Source organism: Larus michahellis, chromosome 19 (assembly GCF_964199755.1).
Source record: "Larus michahellis chromosome 19, bLarMic1.1, whole genome shotgun sequence".
Lineage (NCBI taxonomy): Eukaryota > Metazoa > Chordata > Aves > Charadriiformes > Laridae > Larus > Larus michahellis.
Window position 1 is genome coordinate 4256235 of NC_133914.1, and position 23647 is coordinate 4279881.

The following is a 23647-nucleotide window of genomic DNA, read 5'->3' on the forward strand; positions in this document are numbered from 1 at the left end:
AGCAGGGTATAGGACAAGCGTTCCTCAGGGTAGGGAGCTGATGAAATGCAGCACTCAAAAGGTCCGGAGGTAGCACCCGCGTCTCCTAGCTTATCCTTGAAGGCAAAGTGTTGGACAGACCCTGTGCTTGCTTGCCACGTGCTGGTCTTCCCAAGGGAATAAAAGACCTTGTCCCATGCATCAACTCGCCTCTCTCCTGATGCGTGTCTTATAGATCTGTTCTCCAGACCATGAGCCAGGCACTACTTCCCTCTGTCCGACACGGAAATTCCACTTCTTAAGCTGTTTTAGACATAAACAGCCCTCCCCGAGCTATGGTTTGGATTAGCAGCGAGCTATGATTTGTTGATCAGTGACAGCAGAGCCAGTAAACATAAGTGTGTTTCCAAGCCTGGTTATCTTGAGCACGGTGTCTTCCCCTCTCTTTGGGGAGGCTACACATAAACACAAAATCTTACTTCACTTCTTAGCTATTTGTGCTAATGGCACCAAGAGCTCCGTGTAAACATCAGAGCAACGTTCTTCTGGAAGAACTTGGCTTGCGTGGCAGTGCTGTTGCTTTTTTCAGTCATCGGCTGGAAAATACTTAGGAACGTAACCTAGGTTAAGTCGGTGCTAAGGTGAGTTACGGAGCTCAGAGTGGATCCGTATAAATGTAAATATTGCAGGGCCAAGCGGCTGGTGGTCTGCTCCCCAGCTGATGTGGTGGTACTCCACGCTGTGGTAGGACCAAGCTGTTCTGTGAGGTGCTATCTATGAAGATATCTGGAGACTCTGGACTATTGTCTGTGGATTTGAAGTATCTGAAAACTAAACTTGTGCTTAAATTCAGTTCTTTAGTGTTACACCTGTTCTTGTGAGCAAGCAGGTACCCAAGCAGGTTGAAAACGGCAGCGATGACCTCCTATAAAGCAGAAGAGTGTGAAGCTGGAAGCACCCACTGAATGTTGTAGAAAGTGAGCGCAGCGTTAGAGGGAGGTTTTCTTGGTGGCCCCAAAGCTCTCAAGATCAACAACTGCAAGTTTTGCTTTGTATTAAAAGGAAGTGAGTTAAATGCGGCCCAAGGGGGAGAAGGGGATAGTGTAGTCCTAAAATGGATGTCAGGTTCGTGTCCTCTTGCTTCTCCAGGGAAGGAGCTGGCTTTGTTTCTGTTCGATTCCTGAAAGGCTCTAAAACCCATTCACTAAGAATCTGAGGTTGAAATACAGTTGCACACCTTTTCTCTTGGACTGTAACATTGAAAGAGAAGTGTATACATTTGCCTTGTTCTTTCAAGGGAAGAGAGGACTTCCACGAATTTTTGGAGCCCGAGACTGTAGTGCAAATAGATGTCACAGCAAAATCTTCCTGCCCTTGTTTTTTAGCGTAGTCTGCAGAAAACTTTTTGTACATGCTTATCCTGCTCTGAGTGTCTCTGTCTGAGTAAATCCTACCCAAATCTGCTCCCGCTGGCTTCTCCAGGCACGGTGCTGTGCTGAACCTGATACGCCTTTGGGCCAGCGCCGAGTGTGACCGGCTCGATGCCACTCCAGGCGGTTCAGGTCACCGGCTGTGACTTTGTGCGTGGCTCCAGCAGCAGGAGCTGGACTTTCAGGCCTAGAGCCAAGCGAGTGGTGCGGATTTCCTGCGGCCCTATCAGCTGCGATAGGGTAATAAATAACTGATAAATGTTTGTATTAAAGCCAAAGTCATGGCAAAATGGCTGTCAGTTGCACTCTAGCGCTGCTTTCCCGACTTCACCTGATCTCCCCTCCTTGCTCCTCCCGGCCGTCCCGGAGAAGCGGTGGAGGGGGGTATCCTCAGCGAGGGTGTGGGAGGTGGGATGCTGCGACCGCGGGGCTGTGTCTCTCGGGCAGTTCCTGCCGTCCGTGCTGTTGAGGGTGGGGGTCCTGTACCCCCCGCCTCGGGGACCCACGCCTGAGGAGTGCAGGGGTGCCCTTCGCCCCACGAGCGATGGGCGGTATAAAAACAGCCCTAATTTCATTTGGGGGAAATGTGGAGAAACTCTCTGGACAAGAAACTCTGGACAAGTGTTTTTTCCTTGGCAGAAAGCGTCCCCTCGGTGTATGGGGAGTGTCCAACCATGTCTGAAAGTGTCATCCTCCCCTTTTATCCTGCACGAAGGGCTCTCAAGGCCAACAGCCTTTCTAAGGGGGTGTAAGGAACGGTCCCATGCCTGGCGTGTGCTAATGTCAGTTCTCTTCCTTTGCAGAATGGGCAGGTTGCTCCAGAAGAAGGCGGAAATCCTCCATCCAAGGTAAAAATGCTCCGGGGTTACGTCCTTAAATCATCCCTCTGAACTGCGTAGGGGGTGTGAGCTGACTTGGGGAATGGGTTGGGGACGGCTATTTTTAAATCCTGTAAGCTGCTGCTTTGTAATCTGGATGAGTGCACGTGGGAGTGTAAGGGGCTGGAGTAGGGGAAGAGAAAAGATAAACCCTCTTTCTTCCTGTCCCTTTGGTCACCCAAATATATCTGGAAAGTTTCCCAAAGGGCCTCCTCAGTCCGTCACCCAGGAGATGGACTGGAGGCCGCAGCAGAGGGCTAGAAGCGAGAGTCCCTGGGGTGTTTCAGCGCTGTGTTTACACCTTTCTCTATGTTGTGATCTTGCCAGACGGGATGAGAAATGCAAGAGTATTTGATGGTTTTGGCACAGCTGCCCTTGCTGAGTGCTTGGTATCTGTTTGTTCTCTCAGCTTGGTGGGGCTGGGAGAGGCGCCACTTCTGTCAGGTTGCCCTCTGCGTCCCCGGTTACATCGGCAGGGAATGGTAGAGGGAACTGAGCTGCTGTTTTCCATGTTTTGGGCAAGGGTCTTAATCTGCTAGACCTTCTTCAGACACCTAAAGCTCTTCCTGTTCCATACGTGAGCAGCGTGACGTTGAAGGTCTTGATTTCCCTGATGGGAGCCCTCTCCAAGTATAAGACTGAGGGCTGATGTTGTTAGTGTGGGTATTTCCTAATTGTGCCCATACTTCTCTGTCCTGCAAGACACTGTGCAGCGTATAAGAGCCATATCAGTACCTTGAAATCCTTTCAGGATTTCCTTTTCTGATACGTACATGCTATAACCGTGAAGAGTGACACAACGTGTTTGATTTGGCTTGGGAGACCTTGCTGAACGGGTTGTAAAGAGCTTGTCCTGCACCTTACCCTCAACGAGTACCCTGTAGCAGTTTCACTCTGAATTATCATCTGTGCTAAAGGCCATGGGGGTTTATTGTATTGTTTTTCCAGTTGGTTACTGTCGCATTTTTAGTAAAAGAAATTTAAATCTAAAAACCAATCGGCTGCTTTTCAGGTAGTTCTTTGCCAGGAACTTATGCGAGACTTCTAGCATTGCTGTTGCATCTCACCTACGTGTTCTGCATTTCTGTCCCAGTTGCTGGACTGGCACTTTTCCAGCGGCCTGCACAGAAATCTGGCGTGGGTCAGATGAACTCAGGTCAATGAGACTGTGCACTTCCCTCCCCTGAGAATAGTGGTTTTACGGTTCTTCACTGTGCCTGCATCTCTGGCATGGGAAAAAAAAATAAATCTGTCTCTTCTGGTTGGTTTCCAGCTGGGCTTCTAAGACTTGAGACTTTGCCTCTTTCATCTTCAAACACTTGGCTAAACTGCCCTCCCATAAAAGCAGCTGAAGGATGTTGCTTTAAAAATAATTGAAGATTTTTTTTCTGTCTGAAGGACATCACTGGGACAAACCCTGGCTGATTCCATCTGTAGATGCAGCCCCACAGAAATATGAGGCGATAGAGGCCAAAAAGCACTCGGGGTTCTCCTTGCTGCTGTGTGTCTGTCCCGCTGTGGGACAGGGAGGTGAAGTCCCCACTGCAGCTGGGGAGCAGGCGCAGAGCAGCGGGCAAGTTGTCCCGCATCCCACAGCAGGAAAACCACAAGAGCCCTGTGCTGCGTGCAGGTGTCCTGCTTTGCACTTTTCCGAGGCGCCGTGGCCAAAATGCCTGTGAGCGGTGTCAGACAATCCCATTTTCGGTAACTTTTGAACACATGAAGCCCTGCTACGTGCTCCTGAAATAACCTCGGTGGCGTTTTCCAAGTTTGTACAAGGTACGTTTGCTACCAGCACAGACAAATGAAATCCCTCCTATAAACACATACCTTCAACTTCAGGGCAAACTCTCTGGCGCTCTGCACCAGCTGCGGTGCTGCAGACGGGGGAAGCAGGCAGCGCGCTGATTATCATAGATTCATAGAATCAAGATACCTATGTATTTTTCTGTCCTTTTTGGGGGTAGATGTCAGCAGCAGCTTCTGGCACTGGCTCTACCTACAACAAGGACTGAGGAAGGAGAAGTAGGCGGCAGTAAACATCTGAGGCTGGCTATTCTCAAGTTGAAGGTTGCTCAGGATCCCTCCCATGCCCTTCTGTTCTAGCTGCGTGTGGAGAGCTGTAAGGGGAAGAGGCACCTTTATTCTAGGTTTGTACTTGCTATCCTTTTGCGGCTAATTCTGTGATCTCTTCTAAAAATAGCCCGAAGCTGTGACAGTGGCGATTACTCAACACCCACGCAGAAGTGCCGTCCCTCCCCCTGTCCCCGTAAGTAGGATGCTGCCAGAAGTACAATCGTTATTTGCCTGGGCAATAACCGAAGACACTTTGCAAAGGAGGAAATCCAAGAGTTCCTCAAAAGAGTTGGGAACTTCGCAGCTGGTAGCGTGAGACTGATGCAGTCTAATGCCTCTGTCATCATCTCACCTGCTGTTGTTGCACATTAGGGATTTTGGGCATAAAAAACAATGAAATGGTCACTGCAGAGGTAGCGAGGGGATATTTTGGGCCAGGCTGGCTGTGATCTGGTATTTTCTGGTTGCATTTGTAGCTTCAACTCAGCTTCCTACCAAGGACAGCTGGTGCATTTCACAACTTCTTGTGGCTTTTATTCCTGTGTGGATTCCCACCTTTCAAGAACAATTGTGATACGCAAGTCCCTGCAAGCATCGTACCTCGGTGTGTTTATCTGAGTATCTTGGAAATGCCTGCAAGATCCTACAGGTTGGGCAGAGAGCTGTCTTGGAGCGTCTGCCTCCCTTTGCATGGTCACAGGGAAAGGAGCCTGGGTCTGCTGTCAGGGCCATCCCAACATCATTCCAGCTCTGTAAGCATAAGGAATTCCAAGCCAAACCCTCTCCTGACAGCGAGCACAATCCTAGATTGCTCGTGCCTGAGTCCTTGCTTATCTGCATGTTCCCAGTGTGTCCCTACTGTAAGAGTTTGCAATCTGCCAGGCAATCCTGGCCACATCCCTAAAACCAAGCTGCCGATCCGACGCTGCATTGAACAGGAGCCTTTGGCAAAGATAGGTACGAGGATGGCTTTTTTGTTTTCCTCTCCTCTTTGGTGGTGGCGTTTGGCCCTGTTTAAATTTGATGTTGGCTTTCGGATAGCAGCAGCGTGGCTTGTGCAAGGTTTCAGTGCGACGTCTGTGGGCTGCTGAAGAGAAGAGCTGCTCTTCCACGTTCGTATTGGTGGTAGAGGAGCAGGAGCGATGGTAACGGAGCAGGACTGCTATCCTCATCCTTTGCGTTTCAGGGCTCAGGGCTTGCTTTATTCCTGTTCTGTTTCCTTTGACTCAGCCTGGGCTGACACCAAGAGAAGCATCTCATGCAACAGCCTTGGATTAACCTCAGCTGCGTCTCCGTGCAGGTTGGGAGCAAAACAGGAGGTGTCTCGCCCTGCTCTCAAAAGCTGCTCTGCCCCAGGGGCTAATCAGCAGCGCCGAGCATTGGTCCCTAGGTACTGAACCTTGTTCTGTCCTACGTTCTTTAGATTTTAATTGTCAGGTAGGCTGAAGATTGGTCCTTGTTCAGCTGGGGAACGGCAACAGAGAGCTTGAATTCAGTGGGAAAATGGAACCTCTCATAATTGGGGTTTTACAGCCTGCTCTGCAGCCAGCTTGGCTGAGGGGTGAGCTTGTGCTCCCTGAAGGTGCCAAGTGTGAGGAATTATGCATGAAAGTACAACAACCAATTAGCGAAATCACTTCATAATGAAGAGCAGAGGAGTGGATTTGCAGTGCTGAGTGTACCCACTCTCTCTCTGGAGGTAACGCTGGCGCAGGCTGGGAGTGCTGATCAGCTTGTTCTTGGGTGATAATCACAGTGCGCAATGAAAACCGGGGAAGTGAATGAGTAACCTCTTCCAGCTCTGCTTTGCACCATCAAGGAGACCTTTGAGACCGGAGCGAGGGCTTTGCTCTGCTGCATGCACCAGGCGTGAGGTGCCCCACCTGTGCAGGCTGAGCCTGTTGGGCAGCAAAAACTCTAGTGGGAATGCAGCAAAGGGGAAGACATGGCTCTTTCACAGATCCATACAGCTCCTACTGATTTATCCTTGTGTCCTGACCAGAAAGGTCCTCCCCTGGAGCACCTTCAGCAAGGGAAGTTATAGACAGGAACCCTGGGTCTGGACACTTCTGGCCAGAGAAATACCTGCATCGCCAGCGTTAACATCAGTTTGTGTTGTTCTGGGTGAAACGCCCTGCTGTAATGCTCAAGCGGTGACAACGTGCAGTGGCAGTTGCAGCTCTGAAGTGTAATTCTTTGGGACGAGTTGGAGGAAACAGGGTTGTAGCCATCTACCTGCAATAGCTCTGTGCCGGTCCTCGGTGTGGTTCGATAGCAGTCACCTGCTGTTAGAATTATTTCTAGTATTTATAACATTTCTTATGGCTGGTTCTTGGTTTTGGTACGCTCCTCCTGCACCTGCCGAGGTACTCAAGCCCAGCTCTCCACTCCTGCCTGCAAACTGGATGGATGGAGCAGCTTTCCTGCAGGCTGGACTTGACGGCTGGTGAGGAATCCTGCTCGGACCTCTAGTCATGAACTGGGAATTCTTCGTGCTCCTCCAGCGAGCTGTAAGAGAGGAAGGCTTTGTGCTGCTCCATTGTGGCACACTGCATCAGTGCTTGCTCACAGCCCTGCTTTCCATCAGTACATCTCTCCCCTTCACCCAGACTTTGGGCTCTGCCCCTTGCTGTGGGCTTCGCTGACGGGCAGAGCATCCATTGCCAGTTGTCCTGTCTTCTCTGGAGCTGCATCACCGAGTGGGTGAGCAGAGGGGAAACTTGAAGCGCCTTCTCTTCACAGTGGGAGAGGAAGAAAGAGTCATCTGAGACCTGCTGGCCACCAAAGGGCAAGTCCTGTGTGCCCACCTAGTGTCCGGGTGATGGAAGGCTCTCGTTGCGTAGGCTGCCAGCGTTGCTCCAGGGTGGGTGCAGACCGTGTTGACAGAAGACACGTCCAGTGGTGCAATCCTCATCACTACTGGACACTGCTCTAATCGCGGCCTCTTAACATGAAAGGTTTTAAAACAAACAAGTGAAACGCTCTGCTTTGAAACAGGCCTGGCGTGTTTGCACAGCTGCTGCTGCTGTTTTCTCCAAGAACTGGAAAGCTATCGAACATGGGAAGAGCCAGGTACCTCAGCACATCCCTTCTCTGCCCAATGCCCCTCTTCTGTTGCTTCCAGCTGCTCGGCCAAGAGTGCTCCGGCCGGTCTGGTCCCCCAGGAGCTGGGATAACCTGGTGGGAGCAGAACACCTCCAGCATGGCGTGGTGCTGCCTGGAAATCCACCTTCCCCTCTGCACCTCAGGGACCGGGCTGCAGCTATTGCCACTCTCTCAACGTTTGGCTTTTTCAGCCTGTCGGGGTAAAGCTCTTAGTTTAAACTGGCTGCTCCATCTTGTCACTTGAAGTAATCAAGTGGGTTTGTTTTTAATGTAATACCTGACATCTGCCTGGCTGGTTCCTGCCAGAGTGTTTGCTCTTCGTCCTTGGCAAGGCTGGGCTATGGTTAACAGCAAGCTTCTGAGCTCTTAAAAAAAAAAAAAAAAAAAAAAAACCACAAATGCCTGTTTGAGGAGCAGAGTCTCTGATGAGCTGCAGACTCTAATGAATAATTGAAGAGGGGTCAGTTTACAGGACTTGCACATGAGGAATGCAGCAGAGTCTGCAGCGCTGGCGAGCAGCGCTCTAGCAGCCCTCGCGCACGGCACGCCGACCCATCAAAACTGCTCCGGGTTCTTCTCTTCCATTTCCACCCCCCTCCTGGGTTAATAGAAACTGCCTCAAGCTCTGTCTCCAGAAAGCCTCTATTACTGGGGGGGGGGGGGTAATAATAGTTATAATCTTTTACTTTGTGCTGTACCTGGAGGAAACATGTGTAATCTATCTCTCCATCAGAGTTAAAGGAGTTCTTGATCCCACAGCAAACTGAGGGACCCTCCTGCCAGCCCTCCTCAGCCAGGCTTCCCCCGGCTGTCTGGGAACAGAGGGCAGGGAATTGCTGAAGTCACGTTCTTTGGGGACCCAGGAGGAGGGTGGGCAAGGCCAGAGCTCTGCTGGCGCTTCCCCAGAGGGATGGAGGAGCCACGGGCTCCTCTCTGACCAGGGGAAAGGTAGATGGAGACCGGCCGAGGTGGTGGCAGCTCCCTCTGTGCCAGGGACAGCAGCAGAGAGCTGGCACCAAAGAGGACTCTCAAGAGCTCGAACTGAAGAACTTATTCCCATTTGATTTTTGAAGGGGTCAGAGTGGGCTTGTGTCTCTGGAGGATGCCACCCTGGCATCTGGGAGCTTTGAGTCCCCTTGACTGGGTTTGTTGGGGGGTCACTGGCTCCATGGCTGGCTCAGATCCCAAGTCAGGACTCTCCCTCCACATACAAACCGTCTCCCTGAATCTCCTGCAGCTTTACAAGTCTCAGCTTTATTTGGAAGCCGAAGCCTAGTTTTGACATGAGCAGTAAATTCCTTCTCTAGCTCCACGGGAAGCTGTGATAACTTTCCCCCCGCCCTCGATTGCACTGTGCTGCCTGCCAGGGGCTGCCACGGGGCTGGGGACCGTCCAGGGAGGATGACAGTCCAACTATCCTGTAAGGAATCCTGCCTGCCCTGGAGCATTTCTCCTTCACTTTAGGAAAAGCCACTCACTGGGGCTGCCTCCATGGCAAGGAGGGCAGAGGCATCCTCCCAAGAACTCCAGCTGATCTCATTGCAACGATGCTCTAAGGCAAACAGAGTTTCCCAACTGCAGCGTGAAATCTGGGTCCTTCTCTCGCCAGCCCTGGAATGCACAGCCGGGAAATGTCACCCTTACGGAAAATGAGGGCATTTATCCCTCCTTTGTACTTGAAACCTTGGTCTCAGCAAAGCTTCTGACGTGGCTCTGGGGACACCGAACGGACTGCGAACACAATTTTTTTGTGCTCCCGTAAGCACTCTCAGACGTGGCGGTATTGATTTCCTCGCCGTCGGAGAGGTGTATTTAACCGGACAGTGCGGGCTGGCCTGGTTACAGATTGGGAATACGTGGTGTCTGCTTACAGAGCAGGGGAGGCGATGGCTCTGCACCCTCACCGGGGCTGGGGGCAGCGGTGGCATTTGGGGGGGGTGTCACACTCCTTTTGTGCCGTGGGAGGGGAGCCCCAGGGTCTCCGCATGGACAGAGCGGGGGGAAGAAAGCCCCTTAAAATAGCATTTTTCATATCTAAGGGGAACAGGACAAAACATGTTATTCCCAGTGTTCAGGGTGACTAATCCCCGTGCTGTGATGTTTGGGAAGGGGGGGGCCGGTGATCTTTGCGTTACGGCCCCGTCCCCGGCATGCAGGGCAGGCGTGTGCCTGGGTCGTGGCTGAGCCACGGAGGGGGCGGCTGCCAGTGTATTTTTTACAAGCGTTAAATGAAAAATCGTGCTTTGCTACAGTAGGTGCTCACCCTGTACACGCACGGCGTTGGGAACACACGGCTCAGGGTGTGTTTTCGACATGTTTTGGTTTTTTTTTCTTTTAGCACTGATAAAGTTCAGAGACACCATGGAAATGTGACGATTGCTTTTCTCTCGGTGTGTCTCGCACACGTGTCGTTCCCGGAGGGTGGGAGAGAGCTGGGTTATTCCACATATGGAAACCTGGTAGATACCAAGCAAAGGCTTTACCGAGTCCTAAGACCGCTTTTTGTGTGTCTTGCAACAAGAAAACCGCCGGCAGCATGTGTGCTGTGGGAGGAGTATGGAATTCCTGCATTCCTGTGATAGAGAATAGTTTCCACATCCCACGATAACTCCAGGGGCAGCAAACACTTCTCAGTTCTCGTTGTGAAACCAGTGTTACGTTTTATCCTTCAGTTATAAGGAGTTTTTATCTTCTGTACTGGAAGTAGCAAACCTGTGTCGTTCCTAGATGGGGGGGGGTTGTGTTTTGATGCTGGTTCCTAAGAGTGATATTCTTTAGAAAAGCCTGGGCTGCAGTATCCTGGTTTTACCACCATCGAAGCTGAATTTGCTGAGAGCGGACCCTTCCTCCTTGCTGGGAAATGTGTGTAGGGCTGCGGGAAGGGGCGGCAGTATCCCTTGCACTCTCTAAATGGAGACTAATTTGTTCTGTAGAAGATGCATAATTAAGTAGTTCCTTATCTCCTGGCAATTAAAGGTGTTTTCCTTTCCAGCATCTCATTTCACTGGGAGCAAAGTCCTGCCGGCTGTGAGTGCTTCTCCCGCAGCTCCACGGCAGGCTGCGCTGGCATCGGAGAGCTCTCGGAAAGTCTCGGTGGGGTTTGGGAAGATCTTTTGCCCGAGCTTGTATCTTGAGCCCAAACTGCTCATTGTCAGGTGATCCTGGCCAGCTGTGGCTTGTAGTGCCTGGAAAGGGTGGAGATATTTTTATTATTATTATTATTTTTAAAGAAACTTTGTAGGATCTGGTGCCAGAATGCCCCTGGAGAGAGCCAGGAGAAGGGAGGAGACCAGGGAGCGCAAGGGGGATGCCTGTGCATGAGCCTCCCTGCTCTCTCCATCCCCTCTCTGGCGTAAAGCAGATACTTTGGTGCTCCTGGTCAAATGAGTCGGGTAACAACAGAGCAAAAAAGATGTTATGAAGCAGACGGATTTGCCTTGCCGTGGCAGCTCTGCTGCGTGAGGCCACCTTCTGCCTTCTCCAGCCTCAGGCTTTGCTGGAGAAAACATCTCATCCCTTAATCAGTTCCTGGATCCCCCCTCTTTTAGGGGTGCTGAATCTTCCCACTGAGGTGTTTATGAAATGGGTGTTGATGAAGTGGGTCCTTTTGGCTCTCACCCTCCTCTTTCAGAACAGAAACGTGGTTTGGACATTAAAAATGCTCCGAGTGCCACCTGCTGGAGCGTGCTCAAGGGGGAGCGGTGGCCGGGCAGCCAGCCTGGCAGGGTTCCCTGGGGCTCTCAGCCTCTTTGGGGGTGACACAGCCTTGCCCTGTGGCTGCAGATGCCGGTACCTGTCACCGCTGTCCCACCATGCTCTGCCGGCAAGTTCCATGCCCTGTTAGTGCTGCTCTCCTGCCCGTTGCCAGAGCGTGATGGCATCTGCTTGTGGCCTCCAGGATTTCACAGTATTTCCTCCCTGTGACAGCTCTGTCCACCTCCACGGAAGGTGGTGGGGGTCACTTTCTGACATACGAGAGAAGTGAACTTGCTGGTGAGAGAAGGGGCCAACAAAAAAGGGTGGAACTGCTCCATCTAAACACCAAACAGGGTAAAAGCGTGCTGCCTTGCTCTGAGTTTTCCCTTTTTAGGGATTTGCTTGTAACCCCCATTGCGGGGAGCCAAGATCGCTGCTCGGAGTGGCAGCAAACCCCTTCCCAAGGGTGACCAAATTAATTTTACACTGAGCGTTTGGCTGCCTGTCTGAGCAGAGAGGAATTGCCCCGAGGAAGACAGCGGTGTGCCTCGCTGTGCAGGGGTCTGACTGCGTGTCCTGGGTTTCTTCCCTTCTCCCTCCCCGGTTTTTTCGTTTGTTTTGTTTTTCGGAAGACCAATAAATCAGTCCTCGGAGATGGTGTAGGGTGAAACGTGCCTGTTTCCCCCCGCATCGCTGTTCCCTCTCAGTAGCCCTTCCTGCAAACCTCTAGCAGCAAAGCTCCTGCCAGGAATCCGCCCCCATCCTTATCCACTTATCGGGAAGTTCCAGTTGCCAAAGTCTCCGTTGCTCCTTAGCTGTGTTTGTAGAAGTGACTTTGTCCAAGACTTCCATGTTCAAAGCCACCCTGCAGTGGGCCCTGCCTCCCCCCGGCTCCGGCTGCCTCCCGAGGCTTTTGTCTGTCAAAACAGCAAATGCCCTTGTTCAGCGTGAGTTTAGTTTAAAGGACTAACGAAGCCGTCTCTTTCCTTGCAGATCCTCTTGCATTGCTCTAAGAATCTCCCTCTTCTTTTAAGCTTTTCCATGACCCCAAGCATTTACACTCTCCTGTTTCTCCCTCCTCCTGCAAAAGCTGTTGCTGATTCTCTGACGTCTCACAGGGGCATGGGCACACTCTTCCCTCCATCTGCTGCCTGCTTTTATAAAACCTCCAGGACTGAGTTCTTCTGCAGCTTTTCCTGCTCCGAGCGTGGTTGGAAGTGGCTGAGGAGCTCAAGTGAGAGGTCTCGTGTCTTTTCTCCCCGACCTTTTTGCAGATGTGGGGATGCACGTACGAAGCAAAAGTCGCCCTGTCTTTATAAAATGCAATAAAACGGTGCTCGGACCTTCACTTTGAGCAGGCAGCCCTGCAGCGGCGCTGGGTCGGTGATGTTGGGGATGATGCTGGAGTGGGAAAAACAGAGCCCAGAAGGTTTCATACCTGGAAGGGAGGGCAGCTGTGGGGCCGAGGGAGCGTGGGCTGGGATTAAACCCGTTGGAACATGTGCGGGAGAACAGGACAGAGTCTCCTCTTGGGCAGAGAGGTTTTAAAATCTGCTTGAGGTTTCAAATTACTATTTTTTTTTTCTTTAATTGCATGTGTGGTATGTGTAAGCGGGCGAGAGATGGCTTTGGTGTTTAATCTTTGAATACAACCTTGATACTGCAATGCCCGCTTAATTAGATAGAGTGAAACTCTTGAATTCTCCCAGGTGTTGTTTTGTTGTTGTTTTTTTTTTTAACTTCAGCAATCGAATGAAATTGGTACGATCTCACAGAATGTTCTGCTTGGCTGGACTTCTGTTTTCAACTTCTCTTGTAAGCCGTAGTGAGTGGCAGGCCAGGAAACGTCTCCTTTCCTGATAAACACGGGGCAGCAGCATCTGCTTACTCTGACCCAGCTCTTGCTCTCTCCTCCCAGCAAAGCCCCAGCAGCGGCAGTGGGCTGACGTGGTGACCCTGCCGATGTGCAGGACGTGCGTGTCCCACAGGTACAGGGTGACATTTCTCAGCTCCCGAGAGGTGCCGGAGCAGTTGCAGGCATCTCGAGAGGCATCAGTCGGAGGGCAGGTTTCCTGTGGGGGTAGTGAGCATCGCCTGCCCTGCTTTCCTGGAAGTCGGTGGATGGCAACAAAGCGAGTTAAAATCTGCAGCTGCTGATACGACCATCTCGTCGCTGTGGGCAGCGTTTCCTCTCGTGTCAAAATGGCTCTGCCTCGAGGCACAGCTCCCTACTCCCCATCCCGTCTCTCCAAACGGGTCCAGTCCATCCTCTGTGCTGGCTGGTGGCACCGTTCCGACGCAGGTACCACAAGCTGAAGCCCTTCGCTTTGCAAGGGTGTCTCTGCTCAAGGAAGACCGGTGCTGCTCAGGGACAAGCATCCCACAGGATTTCTTAGTCTGGGGGGCTCCCAGGAGCACTGGGCGGGGGGGATCCACCAAAGAAGTACAGACAAAAGTACAGGGTTCTGGCCAGTTCTTTGGTTGCAAATGAGACCAACCGTCAGCCTTGCCCAAATAAGGCCTTTGCAGGAGGGCAGGCAGTGGCTGGGGAGGTTGCTTTGCTTTCTTTGTTCCCCTTTTTGAGAACCACCACTTAAAAAAAAAAAAAGCTCCAGACAGAGCAGCCTTTGCCTCTCTGCTCTTCACAACAGCAAAAAACAGACTCGCTTCCTCTGCAAAGCTGCAGCATCTCTTGCTTCCCATTTATTTCAAGCTCCCTCCGGTGCAGGGATTGCTGCCCTGCAGGGAGGTTATTGCTCTGGAGTAGATTGCATAAAATAACTTAACGTCCTTAAAAGTTCAGGAGTGTGAAGCTCCCACTCCTGAGGCCGGCACCCAGGAGTGGTGTGCGCCGGAGGGTTCTCCATGAGCCATGTCTTCTTCATCCAGTGCTTCCTGGCCAACAGCTGAGACCTCTGCTGAGACATCCCTTTGGTCTCGCACAGGGCCACCAGTCCCACCTCTGAAACGTATTGACGTGACAGCAGCTGTCTCGCAGCGGTTCTTCACACCATCGCCTTCCTGTTTATGAAACCCTGCTCCTTCCCTCCCCGACGCTGTTCCCAGTGCTCGGTGGGGTGCAACTGCGTCCTGGCAGGAGGCGAAGGCAGTTCCCTGGTTATTCTGATTTAAATCTATAGGGCTAGCGAGTGTCCTGTTTTATGGAGCCGATGTTGAGACTTGCTGGAGCTCAGCCCTACGGTCTTGTCTGCTGACACAGAGTTGGATTACAGTGTCTCGAAACCGTGTGCTGGGAACCATTTGTACCTGGCACCGCTGGATTTGGGGGTCGTCTTTCCTAGAACTGGTGTGCCAATGACAGCGGGTTCACGCGGAGTTTACAGCGGGGTCTTGGCACTTCGGTACCAGCGTCTGGCCGCCCGCCGCTCGGCAGCATCTCATGTCTCCCAGCATCCATGGGTATAGGAACAGAACGAACAGAACCGGCAAACCCACTTCTGTCACCGGCTTTTCCCTCTTCAGAAAATACGGAATAAGGCCTAGGAGCGACTTAATTCTGCCCTAAGAGTGTCAAACTCAGCTGGGATGTGTAAGGTCATTTGGAAGTGTGATGGAGGAAGGCTCTTGGCTCAGCCCACGTGTCTCTTGCCCTTAGACCCACAACCTGCCTGTTCGCATACAGCTGCCTGCACCACAGCTTCCCTGGGTTTATGCTTCTTGCTTTAGATTGATCACATTATATTGGGATTGTTACCTGTTTGGTTGGTTCTGGTCCCTTCTCCTGGGAGCAGAGAGAGCGAAGCAATGGCGGTTTGCACTCTAGCAGCAGCCGGTCCCTCCGTGGCTGTGAACTGCACCCGAAGCACAGAGCTAATGGTTTCTGCTTCTGACCAAGACTGGTTTATGGTCTCTAGGTTTAGCAGAGGGGCTTCGGGATGGGACTCTTCCTTGTGAAAAACTTCAGGAATTCGAAGCGCTGTTTCTAGGTGAGAAAAGGGGCAGGCAGGCAGGCTGAGCCAGGCCTCTGGCAAGGCAGGATGGGGCGCGGATGCAATTCTTTGTGTCCGTATTAACACACAGGTCAGAAAAACGGTCAGAAGAGAGGCCAGGCCACGACCCAGGGTACTGCATTGTCCCATCTCGCACTGAAGCAAGCCTGCCTTCCGCAGCTGCTTTAATTCCTTGCACAACCTGTACCTGCCCAAACGTAAGCTCCAGCTTCTGTGTTTCTCTGCTGCAGAATTATTTTGAGATCTCTTGTGCCTCCTGCCACTGTGGAGGGAGTGATCTCCCCTGGAAAACCTGAACGCAGCAGTCCAGGGCAGCACTAAGCAGCTAAAGAGCTGCAAAAGTTGCATGGATGCGGAAAGAAGTTTGGCAGGAACTGCAACTGCTTTAAGGTACAGAGTAGGGACAGCTAAAGGGATTCTGTAAAACAGCAAAGGACCTCGCAGTGACACTGGTGAAACAGCTGGGTAACTTTTGAAACCATCTAGGGCATCTCTTTTGCATAGATGAAATGCAGATGGTCTCTTGACGGGAACCGGGGGTCAGCACGTGGCTCACTCTTTTCCTTGCAAACACAGAACTTGGGAGAGGACTGATTCGGAGCCATAGGGCTGAAGCCCCTCTTCCCTCTCTGCTCCCCGCGTCGGTGCTGCCCAACTTGGCCGGTTCCCGTCTCCTTCCCGCTCCGGCCCTGTTGGGGCATCCCTGGATGCGTACGAGTGGGGCGCAGAGCAGTGTCACGGTGCAGGACCCCTGAGCAAGTGGGCAGGATTGTGCAACCCTCCCATAAAAGATGCCAGCGTGCAAACCTCACGAGTGGCCTCGCAGCAGCGTCCCGACGACCTATGAAGCAGCAACTCCGACACGGGGCAGGGACAAACCAGGGACGGCTGTGGGAGCTGCCACCTCCTGTCCCCTTCCCCGGAGACCCGCGGTTGAGCTGATCCCCCAGGGAGAGCGTTTGTGCTGCAATCAGCATTTGTGCTGCTCGGAGCAGGGACAGCGTAACTTTGGGGAAGAAAACTACACAGACTCTCAGTTGCTCGTTGCTGCCTCACGTAGGGACTGAAATTGCTCTTTCTGTGCCTGTTTTCCTGTCTGTGACATGGGAGACTTTATACTGAACCTCTTGAAAATCCTGCCGAGATTTGCTGATGGAAAGCGCCATGCCTAAGCACCCGTAAAGCCGTCCAGTGTTTTCATCTGGCTGCTGGCGTTGTGCAGCCATCGCCACACAATGCAGTTTCCCCATACGAAACCACAGTTTCCTTTCAGCGAAAACTCCCAAAATACATCCCAGTGACGTAACTACTACACTCGGGGTTCTCGTGCTGGTCTGGGTGCTGCAGAGCACTCTTAAGTTCAGAAGCCAGCTTGCAAAGTATGGGAGAATAGCAGCCTAAAGCTTTGGAGATGCTGAGGCTCCTCTTTCGCAGCAAGCCAAGGATCCAGGAGGCAAGTGTCTAGCTGGTAAAATATCTGCTCTGCGTGCAGTGCTGTGCTCTCTCTCTTCTGCAGGACACGAGACGTTGCTGACTCGCCTGACCTTAGAGAGCCAGACCTTATCCAGTTTTAATTAATGACTTCTCTTTTGGAAAAGGCATTTCCGATGGTAACACTGCTTTCTAAGAAGTGTCTTTCCTAGGTGCTGCCAGAATTTGGGAGTGTTTGGGGACCAGAGCATGTGTTGAAGAAACAGAAATTAAAACAGCTTCTGGTTAGTTGTTGATGAATAGGAAGGGAAATGCCAAAAGCGTAATCTGTTTCTAGCTCTTGCAGGGTTGTGTTTTTTTTTTTTCTTGCATTTAGATGTGACTGTCTCAACCAGCGAAGTGACAAAACGCGAGCAAAAACAAACCTGTCTCTTGGCTTCTGGCTTGTAAAATCCTTCCTCAAAAAAGGGGAAAGTAGGAAAGAGGACTTGTATTTTGAACTTGGTGTTGGGAAAAAAAAAACCCAACCAACCCGTATGTACGTCCCCAGCCCCTGGTCTAGGGTGACTAAGCCATCTGTGCAGTTCGACGGCGGCAGTGGGAAGTTCAGAAGAAGTCGTCTCCTGCTCTGACTTGAGCGTCCTCCTGGGCTCAGACCTGGCTGGTGGCCAGGGGCGACCTTTTATTTTCCAGGAGCAGCAAATATCATTTCCCAGTGGCGCAGGAACCTGTGTAAAATGGCCTCCCCCGGGGCTGTGGGTGTCAGAAGATGGCTTGGTAGCTCGCAGGGGCAGTGTCTTGTAGGGTGGTCCTGCAGGGAGATCCATGCTTGTGGGAGAGAAATCAACCCCTCCCCATCCAAGGCAGGGTTTGGTGCCCGCTGGAGCAGTGAAGGAGCCGTTTTCCCTGTGTGTGCAATCCCTGCGGAGGGACTGCTGAGGGTTTTGTGATTGCTTTTGGGCGCTGGGGAAAGGGTTTAGTTGTGGCTTCGGTAGATGTGTCAACTGGCTGCCCTGGGCATCCGCTTCCCACGGCGGCAGCGGGACATCCACCTTCTCCCAGACCGAGAGAGATCTTTGCTGCTCCCACATCAAGGGCAGAGCGATGGAGGGGAGGAAGGGAAAGGGTGACTGCAGGGGCCCCCTTCGATCTGATTCAGTCCTTCCGGAGCTGAAAATCAGTTACCTCTTAACTCTAATCTCACTGTTTTCACGCAGCTCCTCCCTTCCCTCAAGGCTTGCTTTTTCTCCTCTCACCTCTCCGTAGCTCCTGCTCTACTTTCAGGTCGCTCTGCCTCGCGCCGTGCCCACCCGGTTGACGTTGCTGGCGCCGAAGAGCCCTGCCAGCGCCGCGGGCTCCCTCGTGCTGACAAACGGCTCGAAAAGGCACAAGAGAAGTCACAGCTTGAGTCTCTCCTAGATCCCTTCTGTCTGCAGTCACATGAGTTTGCTCTCATCCGCAGCCAAAGACTTGAACCTCTCGGAGGAAATGTTAAAAATCTGATTTGATTTGGGGGCAGGGTGCGGGGGCTGATTTTTCTAATCAAACTTAACTCATTCTCTCAAAAAAAGGTGAAAGAGCACCTAGATGTGATAACAGATCTGTGTATGTTCATTAAAATACAGCAGGCTTGGGGGCTGACCTTGCAAAAACTTCCCTCTTCCCTTGAGTTTTTGGGGGAGAAGGAGCCGTACCCCAGCTGAGAAGCAGTTCTTTTCTGAGCTCCTTTGAAATGCTTCTGCATCCCTCCCCATAAGGGTTGACAGAATTGCATCTGGCCCCAGAGGCAGCGTAAACTGACATTTCTAAGGCTGCTCAGGGACCTGTCAGAGCAGCTGGCCCGGCCCTGCCCTGCCCTCGAGGGATGTGGTGAGTTTTGGTATTTGAATGTGTTCCTGCTGGCTGCTTTAGAAATGCCGCGCGTGCCCCTGGAGAGAAGCGAAGCGAAGCCCTCTCTTTGCCATGAGGGTGCCAAACTTCCCTGCAGACCCAGGACGCCACCACCAGAACAGATGCTTCTGGAGTTTGTCCAGCTGTAGCTGAGAGGAAAATGTGATCTAGATGTTAATCAACCTGCCAGAAATTAATTCTCTCTCCTTGCTGCTGATACTCTGATTCTTGGGGAACATGTGTAACCAAGTGCCGGCACCGTGTCCTTCTCCACCACCCATCAGAGTTTATCAAAGCCTTTAACAGGAGCTGGCTCCTACTGCTCTCCTGGAGCCACCAACGCAGCTCAGAATCACATCCTGAGGAGCAATGTGTGGTGGGACACCACTGCTGGCTGCAAACAGCCTGGTCTTGCTAAACAAGTTTCTTGGGGAAACTTTAGCAGAGTATCACAACCCCTCTTGTGCTGACGCTCCTTTATTGTCCCGCAGGCAAAATCAGACATCACTTGGATAGAGAAAGACCTCGTGGACTCAGCAGACAAGGTAAGAACCCGCTGCAGATGTGCACCTCGAGGAGATTCGTGCATTTAATTCGCACTTTGTCCCATGGCGGGTCGTCCCACGTATGCGAGGGCGTAAGCAGAGCTCGCAAGGACCTTTCTGAAAACCAAACCCGTCCCTGCAGCACGCCCCTACCAGCCCGTCTCAGCTAGGTGGGACTGCTAATACAGAAAACAGCTATTACTCACTTGCTCATGTGACATCCTGGACTTGACTTCATCCTCCTCCTCCTTCCTCCCCACACCAAACCCCTTTCCGTGCTGTCATTTATGTCTCCTGTGGCTTTCTGATCTTGTCAGCTCGCTGGGGCGGGTGCTCCAGCGTTTTAGTGGCATTGGACGTACAGTGGGTTTTTGTGATTGCTTTTCTGAAGCTGCTCTCCCCGCGCTGAGTGCCTGGTGACACAACATGCAAAACTGTCTCGGTCGGGACAAGATTTATCAGATCTCGCCGGGCCCACGCGCAGCGAGGTGGCTGGCTGCAGCACCTGCACGGCTTCGCTGAGCAGCGTGAAGCTGCCTTGGAAGCGGTGATGCTCATCTTTGGACTGCACACCGCGGACATGGTTTCTGCTTCACTGGGACCGTGGCAGAGTGAAGGATGTGTCAGGACGACCCAAGTCTCCTGGAGACTCGTGCTCAGCAGCTGCACAGGGCTGTTGTGCTGCACTGACACCAAGCTCCCTTGCTTTGGACCTCACCGGCTACCGAGGTTCCCTCTGTGGAGCTGGGACCAGTTGCCTTGCTGGTATTAAGTCATTTTTTTCTTTCGTTATCGGTTCCAAAAGAGTATGTTATGGGGGCGGAGGAGGCAAGACAGTCATAAGTAGTTTCTCTGGGTCCAAACCAAGATCCTCTTTTCGTACTCTGCACTCTCTGGAGAAATTCAGAAGTCAACGCTGACACAGGGTTATTTCTAATTGCAAAGGTGTGTGGGTGTCTTTTTACTCATTTCAAGGGGTTTCGTTCTTACCTGCACTCTCTGGGGGCTTGCTGCAGAGAACATCTGTCTGTCCTGACCCAGTGGAAAGGTCAAGGAGGAACAGGCTTGGAGGGGGAAGGAGGAAAACCATGGGATCTAAAAACCTCTCCTCTGTCCTGCCAGTAAATCCGAGCAGCAGTGGGTTCAGCAGCTGTCTGCATCAGAAATGCTCTTAAAAACACCTCGCGTGGAACTTCCCAGCATGGCTTTTAGATAATTCCAGCATCCACCGCAAGGACTCTTGTGCAGCGTAAAGCAAATGAAGCACTAGATGCAAATCGTAGTGATGCCAGAGGATTTGCTCATGGGATCGATGCACCCTGAATCCCATCATGGGTGACCCATCATCCCTGTGCCAGGGTGAGAGCAAAGAGATGTGCAGCTTTCCAAGGTGGTGTCAGACTTCTGTGTGAGCTTTCATGAGGATTTTCTCTTCCTTTTTAAAGAGTAAGCGGCTTCTCAGAATATTCCCCTCTTATGGAAATACCCGCAAATATTACAGCCTGACATGAGATTCGCGTGGCACGAGGTGGAAGTCACTTTAACTAGACCGTGTATGTTTTCTGTCAGCGTCTCATCTGAACCAAGGAGCCCAAATGTGAACAAGCCGAGTTTGGTTGGTTGTTTTTTTTAAAAAGTAAAACCAGAAAAAAAAAAAGAAAAAAAAAGCCCCAACCACAAGCGCTGTTGCTGGGGAGTGGGAGCATGAACCTGCCTCCGTGCGACCGAGTCGCTTGTCTCTATTGCGCATCTGCCAGCTGGGCTTTAACCACCTGTATCTCCTCCATCCGGCAACCTCAAGCGCGGGGCGTCCCTGCGGCGCCGCCGGAGCCTCCCGCATCCCCGGGAGCCTCCTGCAATCCCCGGGAGCCGGCCCTGCTTCCCCGGGAGCTCGCGAGGGCGGTGGTTACTGGGGCTGCGCGATGGTGATGGGGATGGGAGAATGGAGAGGGACCCTAAACTTCCTCGCATCTGCGCCTTCCTCACGCTCTGGCTGCAGAGGAAACACCGAGCCAAGCCCTGCAGCCTGCAGCTGCCTGCCCCCAGCCAGCTCGCCAGCCCGGTCAGTACTGCCGCTAGCTCGCTTTGCTTCGCTTGCTGTCCCTGGTTGCTCATCCTGATGCTTCCAGATGGATGTTTGGAGCAGTCTGGTTTGCTTTTCATTTTCTGCTTGATAGTTTGCTTAATGGCGCCGTTGGAAGAAACTTATCTCGGTGCGAGCGAAGCCTGTTTGTGCTGCAGGTCGGTGGCACCCAGGAGCTTTTGTGCTGGAGACTGGTGTGCTGCTAAACAGGCTGTAGGACCTGGTTTTCAAAAGTCCTAACTGTTGAACTGGAAGTTATTGGATGAGTCCATGGGAAGAAACCTCCCTTGTGTGTCAGCAAGATGCCAAATGACATCTCAAGGCTTTTCTCAGAAAGCCATCAGCAGTGTCTCCGCTGATGCCACTTTTGGTCTAGTTGGCGTGTGTGTGCGTTTGCTGATGTGGTCTGGCTGGCAGGCGGCGCGTGCAAATCCCTGCCCGCCTTGAGAGCCAGCTTGGGCTGCTGAAACCACTTGCAGTTAAACACACTGGGCCTTGCTACTGGCCAAGGCGGTGGATTCCCACAGCTGTGAAAATACGTCGCTCCGCAGCTCCTGAAGAGCTGTGGTAGGAGGATGGGTCGAGATGCCTTGGAGGTGGATACGGGAGTTTGGTTTCAGTGTTCCTCTCTGCTTAGGTGTGCGATGCTACAGGGTGAAACATGGACGGTTGTAACAAGTGCTGATGCTCGGTAGACCTGGTTTCTAGTGTTTTCATGAAGATGAGGGGGAGGGAAAGAGCCTACAACTTCCACTGGTCCAGTCCCCGGGTCTCTCCCTGCTGTGGGGTCTCTCCCTGGGGAGCTGAATGACGTGGAAGGACTGGCAGGAGGAGACCTCTTGGATGACTCTCGCTCAGGCTCTTGGCCAGAAGTGGGAAGCTGTTCCACGCCAACAGCTGTCGGCCAAAGCCTCCGAACGAAACCAGAAGCGTGAGGTGGCTGCTTTAAGCTGGGAGATCATATGGAACACGGAAACTTGTTGTTACAGGGATTATAAGATCTTTCTTGTCTGTGATCACTGAGACCAGCAAAAGGCAGGATAAACACGGAGGGAGCTGCTGTCCCCTTGCCCTCTCAGGCTGTACGTGCTGTGAGCATGGGCTTCTCTGCTAGCTCTTAGTGTCTGAATATCCTGAATAATGCAGGAATTTGAGAGAGCAAAGCTACCAACGTGGAAACAAAGCCACGTCCTAATCTAGAGAAAAGCCAAGCGTGAGAGCGGGAAGGGAAGGGTGCTGGGTGCAGGTAGCAACCACATCCGTGGGCGCTTGGCAAGGCCACGCTCCCCGAGAAGGTGCCGGGAGGGTGGGGAGTGGGGCTGGGGCACAGGGGAGAGGCAGGGCCTGAAACTTGGTTCCTGTTGTTTTCAAAAGCTGCTTTGATTAAGTGGGTTCCAGAACAAGTGTCTGAACAGTTTTAAAAAAACAAAGCGTAACTTTTTTCCCTCAAAAACTCTGCAAGGGGAAATACTAAATGGCTTTCTGGCAGCCTCTGATGGCCACACCTGCCCTAGAGTCAGAAAGCAACCGAGTTTAATGCCCTTTGGAACATAGTTGCCAGCCTTCAGGTCCAAATTCAGGTCCAAATAGCAACCAGACCATGTCTAACACTGGATAATGTGGGACCGAAGTGCTAAGAAGCCTGGACTTGCCCTTACAAGACGTACAGCTACAAGGGATTTCTGGCCGGCGTAAGATTCATGTCTGTGGAAGCGGGACGTTGAGTCCAGCCTCTGTGGTCTCTGCCCCTGGCCAGAGGGGTTGGAAGAGGGGCTGGAACAGGTCAAGTTCAGAGGAAACCTAAGTACAGATATACTGACGAGGTGTGATCAAGAGAAGTAGAGGGAAAGGCACAGCTGAATAAAACGTCTCTTTCAATTTGGGATACAAACAGAAAGCAGCACAAGGTGTTTCTGTTGAGCTGAACTCCGGGCTTTACGCACCGGAGGTACGGACAAGGATTGCTGGGGAGAGGAGGTGTTTCAGCATCACCTCGGGGTCTGTGGCTGTTCTCCTGTGCTTCGTTGGTGAGTTTATTCTAGATACTGCTGATCAAAGCTCTTTTTTCTTCTTGATTTTTTTTTTTTAAATAAAAGAATGTGTTTTAAACAAAACATGTGCCAGAGACCTTGGCTTCCCCTCAATCTTCTTGAAGGCTTGAGTCTGTTAAAGCATCATCTGTATGTGCTGAAGATGCACTAAGACTTATGTTGCAGAGTTGCTCAGATTGCTGAGCAGATGGGCTCCAACATGTCTGATTTTTGCCAGCCCTGGCCGTGTTTTGACAACAGAGCCGTATTTTTGTGTTGTGGGATTTTTAGTGGCATAAACACTCCTGTTTTTGCCACCAGTGCCTTAAAAAAGAAGGTGCTTTTCACGCAGTCTTCTGAAATGCAGTTCAAAGCAACGCAACGCCTGCGGTGCGAGGAGCGGAGCCTTTGGGGAGAGCGCTGGATGTTTAACACGGCTGCTTGGTGCAAGCCTACTGATCGCTTGTTTATTCCAGATGTTGAAGCCAGGAGGTACCTGTGACAAACACCAACTTTCATGGCGCTCTCAGATG

General features: G+C 52.0%; 1 protein-coding gene across 9 annotated transcripts in view; it reads left to right on the forward strand.

The window, feature by feature from the left end:
- The window catches only part of RPS6KA1 (ribosomal protein S6 kinase A1), a 57724-nt gene that overhangs the window by 20375 nt on the left and 13702 nt on the right, over window positions 1-23647 (forward strand). For 6 of the 9 annotated variants that reach the window (XR_012584207.1, XM_074562830.1, XM_074562831.1 and 3 more), the window contains 2 exons: window positions 2213-2257; window positions 18948-19001. Coding sequence is in view for 8 of the 9 variants with exons in the window: in XM_074562830.1 (XP_074418931.1) it covers window positions 2213-2257; window positions 18948-19001 (99 nt within the window). In the remaining variant the exon portion in view is untranslated. Of the gene's footprint in view, window positions 1-2212; window positions 2258-18947; window positions 19002-19841; window positions 21064-23647 lie in introns of those variants that run through there. The other 3 variants (XM_074562836.1, XM_074562835.1, XM_074562834.1) reach the window with 2 other exon arrangements.